At 31.4% G+C, this 11,386-nt stretch overlaps 1 protein-coding gene across 1 annotated transcript; it reads right to left on the bottom strand.

Annotated features, from left to right (window-relative positions):
- LOC109357635 (methyl-CpG-binding domain protein 4-like protein) lies at positions 3,712 to 7,098 on the bottom strand. The gene is made up of 4 exons (XM_019601610.1): positions 6,953 to 7,098; positions 6,189 to 6,804; positions 3,986 to 4,182; positions 3,712 to 3,884 (listed from the first exon to the last, which is right to left on the bottom strand). The coding sequence occupies exons 1-4, from the start codon at positions 7,072 to 7,074 to the stop codon at positions 3,776 to 3,778; spliced, it is 1,044 nt and encodes a 347-aa protein (XP_019457155.1). The 5' UTR covers positions 7,075 to 7,098; the 3' UTR covers positions 3,712 to 3,775.

Genomic DNA, 11,386 nt, shown 5'->3' with positions numbered 1-11,386 from the left:
GCTGCCTGCTTCAGCAGGTTGGCGTGTGTCAGGCTTGAGTCTGACCGTGTAAAGCTTGTGCCTAATTGAGCCAAGTTGGTGTCTGATCAGCTAGGCAGTGCAATATGTCCACGCCAGGCTGCTTAGTGAGCAACTTCATGTGTGCATCAAAATGGCCTATGTGGACACCTTCTTGCTTGACTATATATTTTTTGATTATTTTTCTTCTTCTTCATTTTTCCTAGACACTTTGCACAAAGATTTGGAAACGCGGTAATAAAAAATATAAGATCAAAATGTGACAATTTATTGAAAAAAGTGTTGAATTAAGTTCGTTTTGCATCATTTGTATAGGATAAGTGCCATGAAAATTAGGTATTTTTGGCACTTATCAAGGGCCAAGAATTCATAAATAAAAGCGAACCAAATGAGATCATTAGACATAAATTCCACTATTGACAATGTCTACTTTTTTATGAGCAAATAACTTTCATGTCTGGTATCAATTGGCTCCACGAATCTCTCATCACATAATTCCTTTTCACCACTACTTCAGGGCTCTATATATGAAACTTTGTAAGGCTCGCTTGGGTGGTTATTGTTATTGGTCACCTATTTAGGTTTTATCCAACATCACACGACCTATTAGCACAACAGCTATGTTCTAGAAAAAGGGTTACTATAACCTCTTGCATTTCCAGAAAATACATGGAATGATATATCAATGGACTTTATAACTCACTGACCATAGTCCCATGGCCATACAATTAATTAAGTTGTTTTCGATCATCTTTCCAAGTATTTCCATTTCATTGGTCTCACAATAAAATACAATGTTGAAGTCCTTGCTAAATGTTTCTTATGTGAGGTTGCTAGGCTACATGGTGTCCTATGCTCATATGGGACATGAAAAAAATCTTTCTTTCTTCCTTTTGGAAAGAGTTATTTCGTCTACTAGACACCTCACTTTGTTATAGTTTGGCCTACCATTCCATATCTGATGGACACACTAAAGTGGTCAACCCCACAATCATTTTAATATATTTTAAATAATTGATATAAACGTTAATTGAGAATCTTTGTTGAGTAAGAGAAACTTAGTATCTAATTTTAGTACATGATAAATCCAATTTTTGATGCATATTGAATCCTACTCATTGGTTTCATTCTTACTTACAGGAAGGAGAATGAGCCTTCAAAAGGTTTATGCTATGTGACATCAACAAACATTATTTTTTAGAATCTTACATGTTGAGTCGTTTCAACACTTTATCGACATATATACTTTGACTTAGATCAAGAAATATATTTGATCTATCTCTATAGATCTTAATACCCAATACATAGGCAGTCTCGACAAAGTCTTTCATGAAAAAATGCTTTTGTAACTAAGTTTCTACACATTAAAGAGTAGGAATGTCATTTTCAATAAGGAGTATGTCATCCACATAAAAAAAAACCATAAATATGATTGTGTAGTCACCAACCCTTTTTTAGATGCAATGTTCGTTTTCATTATTTGATTGAAACCAAAAAAAATTAATAGCTTCATCAAAATAAAGATTCTAGCTTCTAAACGCTTGCTTTAATACATAAATGAATCATTGTTCTTTATATACTATGTTGGCACCATTATACTTGAAAATGTCTGCATTTTGTGTCATATTCACATCTTCAAGAAGATTACATTATCGAAAGTTGTCTAGGATCCATTTGTAAAATGTAATATTCATTGTATGCTACTATAGAAAGCAAGATTATGGTGTGTTTAAGCATAGCAACGAGTGAAGTTTTTTTAGCATAGTATACTCTATGAACATGCTTGAAACTTTTAGTTACAATTTATTCCTTAAAGGTAATAACATTACCATCCATGACAATATTCCTTTTGAAAACCCACTTGTACCCAATAGAATTTTCATCATTAGGTGGTTCAGTCAAGGTCCACACCTTATTAGGTATATAGAATTCATCTTATATCTCATTGTTTCAAGCAATTTCTCAAACTCTAGACTTTTGATTGCCTCTTGGTAAGTCCTTGGTTCATTTTGATCCATTGGTAGTGTGTATCCTTATTGAGTCACGAGAAAACGCCACATGATCTTGCAATATCAAAATTGTTTAAGATTTCTTCTCTTATTCTATCAAAGATTTGCTACTACTTGGTTGTTCTTGAATTGCTTCAAGTTCTATACAACAGTCCTATTGAAAATACTTTGCCTTCAATAGCATTGTAGAAATAATAATCATTAATTTCCTTTGGGTAACCCATGAAGAGAAACTTATCTAACTTAGAGGTCCAGACTTATGTGAAACCAGACTTTTCAAATAAGCTTCATAGCCTCAAATCTTCGTAAAAGACATACTAGGTTGTTCCCTAGTCTGGATCTCATACCAGTTTAGGGAATCATACGAATAATAACCATAATGAAAAATATTCTCATGGAAGGACTTGCAATCATGCTTCAAATTTTCAAAGAGAAAAAAAAAACAATAGGAATAAAAATTATATCTTAATGTGGTGAGCAGAGGAAGAAGTTGCAATTATATCTCTATGGAAGTCCACGTGAATGCTCCCATTAGAGAAACTCTTCTCACTCTTTGTGCTAGCAAAGGCAACCATCTAAGCGAATTCTATTTTTTTGTAGGAGTACAACGCTTAGAGAGAAGGAATGGGATCCCTTATGGGTGACTTCACATATTTATACTAAGGTGGAGTGACTTACACTATAGGGGAGGTGTCATCATTCTGTACGATATGATGTTGTTTGTCCCTTCGACGACCTTTGATGACATTATTGTGAAGTTTGACTTCCTTTGTCGTGTGGGAAATACGAACCTGTTGGTAGCCAGATGACGTGTCCTTGACTTTGGCATAGCAAGTATTGACCATAGGTAGGCCGGTCGTTCAGGCCTGATCGACAATCATAAAAGTCATATCTTATATGCAGGTATTATCCATGGTTGTGAAAACTAGATCTTGTATATCTGATCATGGGTCTTTGGCCGATCTCGGCTCTAAGAAGGAATAATAGTACATGTAATACAAAGAGAACACAAATCCCCCACTTCAATGGCAATACAAGGAGAACATGTCTTTGTTTTTTACAACTAACGGGATTAATGCCTGAAACAAGAAACTACATGGAATATTGTAGTCCATGCAAGATTGATATTATCAACAAGCGCTGCTAGAAAAACAAAAGAAAACCAACTTGACCAACAAATCTATATAGGAATTGCTCACCAAGAAGATATGATTCATGTTACTCAAGCTTCTAAGCAACAAGTCATGTGCATGTCTAAACCAAAACATCTCTTGGTTGCTTACACATGACAAGCATATCAAATATCAAACATACATTAAAGGCAGTATGGTTGGTAACTTGTAAAACTTTCTCCTTACTATTTCATTAAAAAATGCTATATGGATACTTTGTCTAAATTGATGGTGTTTGCCACAAAAAACACACATAGAAGATGATATGAGGCAATGATGACACTCATGGTGATGACGGCAAAAAAGCACACTCAATGACAAACTTATTTATGATGCACGTGGAATTTGGGTGTGAAACTCATATTTAGTGATGGCAAAATAGCTTATCCTACCAGTTAGCTCGTGGCTATAAAATAAAAGCAAGCATAGACATACTTCAAAATGGGCTTATGGGCACCTACAAATATTGATAAGTAATTAAAAAGGTAAATAATCCATAAAACAAAATAAAAGGAAATCGCAAAAAAAAAAAACTTTATATGTTATATCAAGTTCAACAAATAACATTAAATCATATTACATTATACTCCAAAGGTAATTCCAGTAAGGAAGTAACTCTTTATCAGTTGGGGTCACATTTCTCCACTCTCCCGTACAAAATATAGCATATGCATCTCCCACATATCTGATAAAGGAGAAAATTGGCATCAATAAAATTAATAAAAAGATCAAAATTGTATTACATATGTAAACATGAATAAATTCACACAATAAAATGTGACATACTTGCCAACACCGTGGAGTTGGGTTACATGAGTCCAACTTCCATACAAGTATTCATGTGATAAGCGTTGTAATGCCTTTGCTCGTTTATTTTGCAAACCAAGTGTCTTTATTACTTGCTCTATTTCTTGTACTTCAACTTCAATGCAAGATTTGGCATTTGGACACAAGTTAAATAGGTTTGAAAGAACACGACGTACCTGCATTTTGCAAATTAATAAGATGCTTATTGTCTGTTGTTGATTCAATAGATTTTCACATTTTCACCTTGGCGTCCGTGTATCACAAAGCAATACTTACAACCATATACTAAAAACATAAATGAACTTTGACTTTTAGACTACCACTAATCTTGTTTAAAGGAAAAACAACAAATGCAGATGGGGATGTTTTAACAATTAACAAAAGCAAAAAAATCCACTCTTGCCAATGATCACGGTGTCTAATGACACCAACCTTCTTCACTTTAAAAACAAGGTAGCATTGGAGACTATGGGACATCATGTTATGCACAGTGAACAAAACCTATTTTTCCATGAGTGAGTACAATTCATCACACAAGAATTAAATATATTTCCACCCACTCAACTTTTCATTCTTGCAAACGCATGCATTGAAATTATGTTAGTGTATAACCACAAGAACTAGGCAGACACCCATCCTATAACCCAAGAGTAGTGTCGTGGTGGAAATGGAAACCACAATTAATATGGAAACCTAAGCTTCCATGGGCAAGAGATCACATAGAAAAAATAAAACATAACTCGCATCAAACATGAAGGCAAAGAGACGCTGTTAAAGATTGGAGTGCTCCGCTCAAACAACAAATACCAGAAGACTATATAAACTGTAGACACTATCATAGATTCTTAATCATTGTTTTTACCAAAATCGTTACATTAAATAAAGAAAAAAAATCTTAATAACAGTGGCAAAACAAAGTGCTTGCTAATTATCCTGACAATTTAACTACAAAACAAATTAGGTAGCTTATAATGCAATAATAGGTGGCCAACTATCTCTGACCAAGACTTGAACATAGCAGACAAATCAAGGGGAAAAGATATATAAGGTATATGAACATACAGAAAGTCATGTGCATGAATGCACGGATGTTTAGGCAAAAGACTTAACAACGTTGGAAGAAGCTTTGACATTCAAATGAATTTGTCAAAGATGAAGCTCACAAGGTTAGAAGCCTGAATAAGAAGTAGACATAAGGATTTGCGAAACAAAACAACAAAAGAACCCAAGGTCTAAACTGTGCAGATTGGTTAAGAGAGAACACACTGAAGGTAAAACCTGGACAAATTGTAATTCATTAGGAAAATTGTAAGAGGTGAGTTAATAAAAAGTGAGGCAAAATCATCTAGTAGTTCAAATGAAACATTTCCGACCCCAATGCCCCAATAACTTCAAAAATTCTTTCAATAATCAAGCTTTCAATAATTCTTTCAAAAATTATTGGCCGAGTTTACCAAGAAAGAGAACATATTGCAGAAAATTAAGGACACTGACTTAACAAAGCTTGCAAGCTCTGAACTAAAGTAAACTATGGTTACTATAAAGAAATATTTGCTAACTTTAACAAATCAGCCACAAAGTAAATTTCATTTGCCTACAATATTATCTAATGTATAGGTTTGTAATATTCATTTCTTGCATATATAAGATCCAAAACTGTTGCAAATCAAGCATATAAGAGAGAGAGAGCTAATGACAATACAGTGACATCACCATTAGTGACAACTACTCTGGACTAATTTAAAAGAAATATGATAAAGAAGATTGAGCTACTCACAAGGTTTTATTACAAGCGAGTCAAGCAACAATGTTGCACCTCATGACAAGATTAATAATGCTTCACTATCAAATACTCGAAGAGAATAGAATATTCAACATTCAACACTTGTTGGAAAGCCAATAATACAAAAGCATATAGTGGTCCACACAATTAACAGGTTAAAAGGCCCAGAACTACAAAAAACTATAGCTTCAATATATAGAGGTTGTACAGCTTATCAACAAATGACAGACATTGTTCCTCTATAATAGGAAAAGGAACAACCATAAATCTAAGTAGTATTCAGTTCTTTAAAACAAAAATATATGGATAACCCAATGACATATGATAGTAAACCACTTTCACAGAACACACAGGGACTATACTGAAAATTAAATGAGAGAAGGGGATGCAGGAATATACCCGTACACCGGTAGTCAGGTTTAACAAAACACTTGTGACAAGAACTCTCCAAGGGTCATAAACATAATACTCTTGAAGGAGAGGTTCAAAACGGAACAAAGATTTTGGAGGCTTCCAGGTATTATTGTGAGTTTTTCGTCTATATGCGTCACTACACAACTCAGATGGTAGTGATTTCAGAGGTTTCACATCCTTATGCATATCAATCATTTCAATTTCATTCTTCTTCGCCCTAGGAGGTATGACAACCACATTTTTAGTCCTAATTTTACTAAAATCAAAATAAGCCGAGACATAGATAATATTTGTATCGTTTTCGACTTTATTTTCATTCTTCATCCTCGACCTCTTGGGAATGATAATAACATTCTCCTCAGCAACAGTATTGAAATATGCTGATACATATCTAACATCATTATTTCTCATCTTTTTTGCATTAATATTACTATTTTCGGTTGAATTTACATTACTCTTTCTCTTGGGAATGACGACGACATTATTTTCACCAACGGTATTGAAATGTGCTGATACATACTTAACATCAGGGGTTCTCATCTTTCTGGAATCAATAATTATAGTTTTAGATGCATTTTCATCCTCCTTCCCCTTCATTCTCCTGACAACAAGAATAATAAATAATAAGGAAAACATCAAACAGTCTTAGGCTTTTCGCTGCAAAATGAAAATGACAAACAAGAAATGAAGAGATTAAGGGTAGACAATATCGATCAAAAGGAGAAGAGGAGAACGAGATTAATATATACCTAACGGCCGCAACAATTACAACAACACCACGCACTTTCTCTGCCGCCACTCTCCAAACAGAACACCGAGAACAGAATAAAAGCACTAGGATTCGGTGAAGATATCTAACCCTAAATTTCATACAATATATATAGGATGTGACCTGAAAATATGTTATCATGAGAAAAATTAATATAATGGTTGGGCTAGACACATACACACCTTATATTTTCGTAAAATTATACAAATTATCCTTTTTTAAGTTGAGTAGATCAACACTAAGTTCAAACGTGCATTGTAGTCACTACTCCTATATAAATGTTATAAATGTAATCAAGTTAAACAAAATATGATATATTATGAAAACAAGTCGAAATAATATAAGAGTCAGTGTATATTCATTTTTCATTATTTTATTTTATTACAAATTGCATAAATTGATATTTGAATCACTCTTATACTGTATTATAACAAACCAAAATTAATGCATAGATATTGACTTTTATATTATTTGTACTTATCTCCATAAAATATCATTGTTTAACTTAATTATATTTATTACTCTTTTTTTAAGAATCTACACTTATTTCACTCTAGGTGTAGTGAGTGTAATGTTTTTTATAAAATTAGGGTGTTCAGGTAGATTTAAAATAGGGACCAATTGTTTGTGTAATTTCACTAAAACTTGAAAGTATTAGTATAATTTACACTTATTTATTTATTTTTATTTCAATTTCCTCCTTTAAGAAAAAAATAAAATATATTATGACAACCATATGGAAATTGTGTGAATTACAAATATTAGATGTAGTAATGATATTTGTTTCTAGATAAAAATAAAAAGTAAATAAAAAAATCGTATACATTAATGGTGTATGAGTTTTATACATTATCAATGCATCATTCGTCATTCATATTTAATTATTATTGACTCTTCAAAAAAAGTAAGTCAAAAGAATGATGGATGATATAATGATCGTCTATAAATTTGTACGCTCACAATGCATAGATATTATACTCATATTATTAAATTTGAGTTTATTTAACAAATCATTACATAATAGCATGACTTTACTTAATGATGTTATGCTATGCACTTACCTTATGCTAGATGTACAAGTCTAAGCATTTTACATATGGAATCACATCTTCTATCATAAACTTTATGTCACTATATGCACCTCTTATTTCACATTGATCAGAAAATTAAACATGAATTAAATATATGTTAATTTTATATTTTCTGTCCCATAAGAAACTAAGAGTACATAGAGTAATACACATATTAGAACATAGGATGTGCTCCATTTGATATAATGAAGTCATATTGTGGACAAACTGTGTGTTAGATATACAAGTTTATTGTTTGGTCCTAACTTGACACACGCACCTTTCCAAACATTGTCCAAATATATGCCTTCACTTTAATTGCTATACTTTGGAAATATAGTCCAAAATTGTATATACTGACAGAGTATTAGTTTTATATATTTTCAGTGCATTATCTACTATTCATATTTAATTATTATTAACTCTTCAAAAAAAAGTAAGTCAAATGAATTGTGAATGATTAGTGATCGTGTATAATTTTTTATGTTGATAATGCATAGATATTACACTCATATTAATTTGTGTTTATTTAACAAATCATTACATAATAACATGACTTTACTTAATGATGTTATGCTTTACACTTAATTTATGCTCGATGTACAAGTAACCATTTGACATTGGACGGACTTTGTGTTAGACATACAAGTTTAGTGTTTGATCCTTACTTTGGAACATAGTCCAAAACATGGCTTGGTTTTAATTATTATACTTTCTATTAGATTAAATTATACTAATATTCATTAGATTTTAGTGAAATTTCATAAATCACCCCTCCTATTTTTAAACTCACACAAACGACCTCTAACCTTATGCATACAATACACTAGCTACTTCTATCTCTGTAAGATAGATAAATGCAATTTCTTGAATAAAAAATGGTGACAGATGTAATTAAGTCGAATAAAATATGATATATTATGAAAACAAATCCAAATAGTATAAAAGTTAATGTCTATTCTTTATTTTTGATTTGTTACAAAATGCATCAATAATTCTAAGGTGATGTTTAAATCACTCTTATACTATAGTGTAACTAACCAAAATAATGAGTAGACATTAACTCTTATACTATTTGGATTTGTCTTCAAAATATACCATATTTTGTTTAACTTAATTACATTTGTTGCCATTTTTTGTTTAAGAAAATACAATTATCTATCTTACACGAGTAGTTAGTGTAATGTATGTATATAATTATGGGTAGTTTGTGTATGTTTAAAAAAGGGAGGGGTAGTTTATATAATTTCACTCAAAGTGAGGAAGTGTCAGTGTAATTTATAATCTGTGGATTATATGTCAACCAACATATTTATATTTTAAATTGTGTGTTCATTGCCATATTTCAATAGTGTTTTTCATATATAGTGTGAGCTTAGCATAAATTCTATAAACTATGTATGTGTTTGTGAGAGATCAATTTTAAGATGTATGATTATAAGCCTAGATCATAATATCACAAATTCAAGAGATCATATAGATAGATTGTAATGGTTAAAGCATATGTTCACTGAATCAACACAGAGACAAATGTATCGATTAAGCGTACAAAAACAAGTGATTATCTAAATTATGATAATATATAACCTCTCATTTATGCTTTGAGTGTTATTGCTTGAAAGTAAAATTCATTATCTGAAGACCATTTTTACACTAACAATGTTGAGTTTTACTTTCATGAATAACTCTTCGTCTTGGTTAGGTCAATTATAGGGTAGCCAACCAACATTTTGACTTTGTAGACATGTGATCCTTTTATGATCATATTAATAATTAACTTGCCTTTCTGTAAATGATATTTCAAATTAGGTAGATAGGTCAACAATTTTAATATAAGATTGATTAAATCATTAATATGTAGTTTTCATGGAAACATATGGTTAATGTACATTTGATATTTCACGGTCTTATCAGCTCTTTGCCATTGTGCATGGATTTGAATATTGAAAATAACAATTGTTTGGATGGGTATGTAGTATCTCGAGGCTATTATGTATTATGATAAAAGAGTAAAAGAATACCTTAGTAAAAAAACTTAGGAGTCATAAGGTGGTTGGAGTTAGAGATGGTAATGTGTCTAGATGGGTTCAAGAACTGCACTATCTATCCCGCTCATTCGTTTTTGGACCTGGATTCTCGTGGATACACATTGGGTTTGCTACTCGCGGAACATTCAATATCTAAATATCTATAGGTATCCATAAATACATAAAATATCAAAAATAATTATGAGCAACTTATGCAATTGTGCGTCTTTTCCCTATAATTATATCATATTTTAGGCAATCAAAAGAAGAAAAATAATGATTAAAAATACAAAACATAATTTAAACACAAAGTTGTTACTTCAATATTAGGATAAAAAAATTATTTATATAGTAAGTACTGTTTAATCAACATAATATTAAATCACAATTATAGATTAACAATATAACATTACTTCCCGAAAACATAACATCACAATTATGGTGAAACATTTATTTAGCAAAAATTCTTTAATCGATATGACATTACATCACAATTATGGATTAACGATATAAAATCATTGTTTATCAATATAATATCACATCTATAGATTAACATGATATTATAATTATAGATTATCGATATAACATGACACTTATGATTAACATGATATTACATTTTTGTTATTACACACATATGTAAATATAAAAAATATATAGAAATTTAGGAGTTGCGAATCTAGGTACCCATTACTCGAACATGAACTCATTCAACAATGAGATTCAAAATCTTTGGTCCCTATTACCCTCAGGTCAAAAAACACGACCCCAACCCGTTATGAGTATTGCCCTCGAGTATTTGCACGTCAGATACTCATTGTCCTCCCTAGTTAGAGTAAGGGGTTTAAGGAGTGAAGTGATAAGAAAGTTGAGAGTTCAAATTCAACCTATTAACAATAACTAACTTGATAACATTTGCCAATAAACAAGTAAAAAATAAAATTATCCACAAACTTGTCATTTTTATGTCTCATTCACCATCTTTATTGTTGTGTATTTATCATTAAATGTTTCCAAACCCCATTTTTATCATTGTGTATTTATCATTAAATGTTTCTAAACCCTATCATATAAAAATTATCCCAATAAACTTTAGAACATTTTCCTTAGTGATCTTGAAAACCTTGAATGCGTCACCTAATTAATAAGGTGGAATGGAATTGCCAAACTAAATTTGGAGGTTCAATATTGTGTTTGGTGAATACGGTGGAAAATGGGCTAAAGGCTGAAGTATCGATTGAGTTTTCAACTAGGGTTATAGAATGATAGCTTAGCAATTCCAGACTGGTACCTACATAAGGTATTATGGGAGAAAATTAG

This window comes from Lupinus angustifolius, chromosome LG10 (genome assembly GCF_001865875.1).
Source record: "Lupinus angustifolius cultivar Tanjil chromosome LG10, LupAngTanjil_v1.0, whole genome shotgun sequence".
Classification (NCBI taxonomy): domain Eukaryota; kingdom Viridiplantae; phylum Streptophyta; class Magnoliopsida; order Fabales; family Fabaceae; genus Lupinus; species Lupinus angustifolius.
The sequence above is the reverse complement of the archived record's forward strand: the minus strand, read 5'-3'. Positions and strand labels throughout refer to the sequence as shown.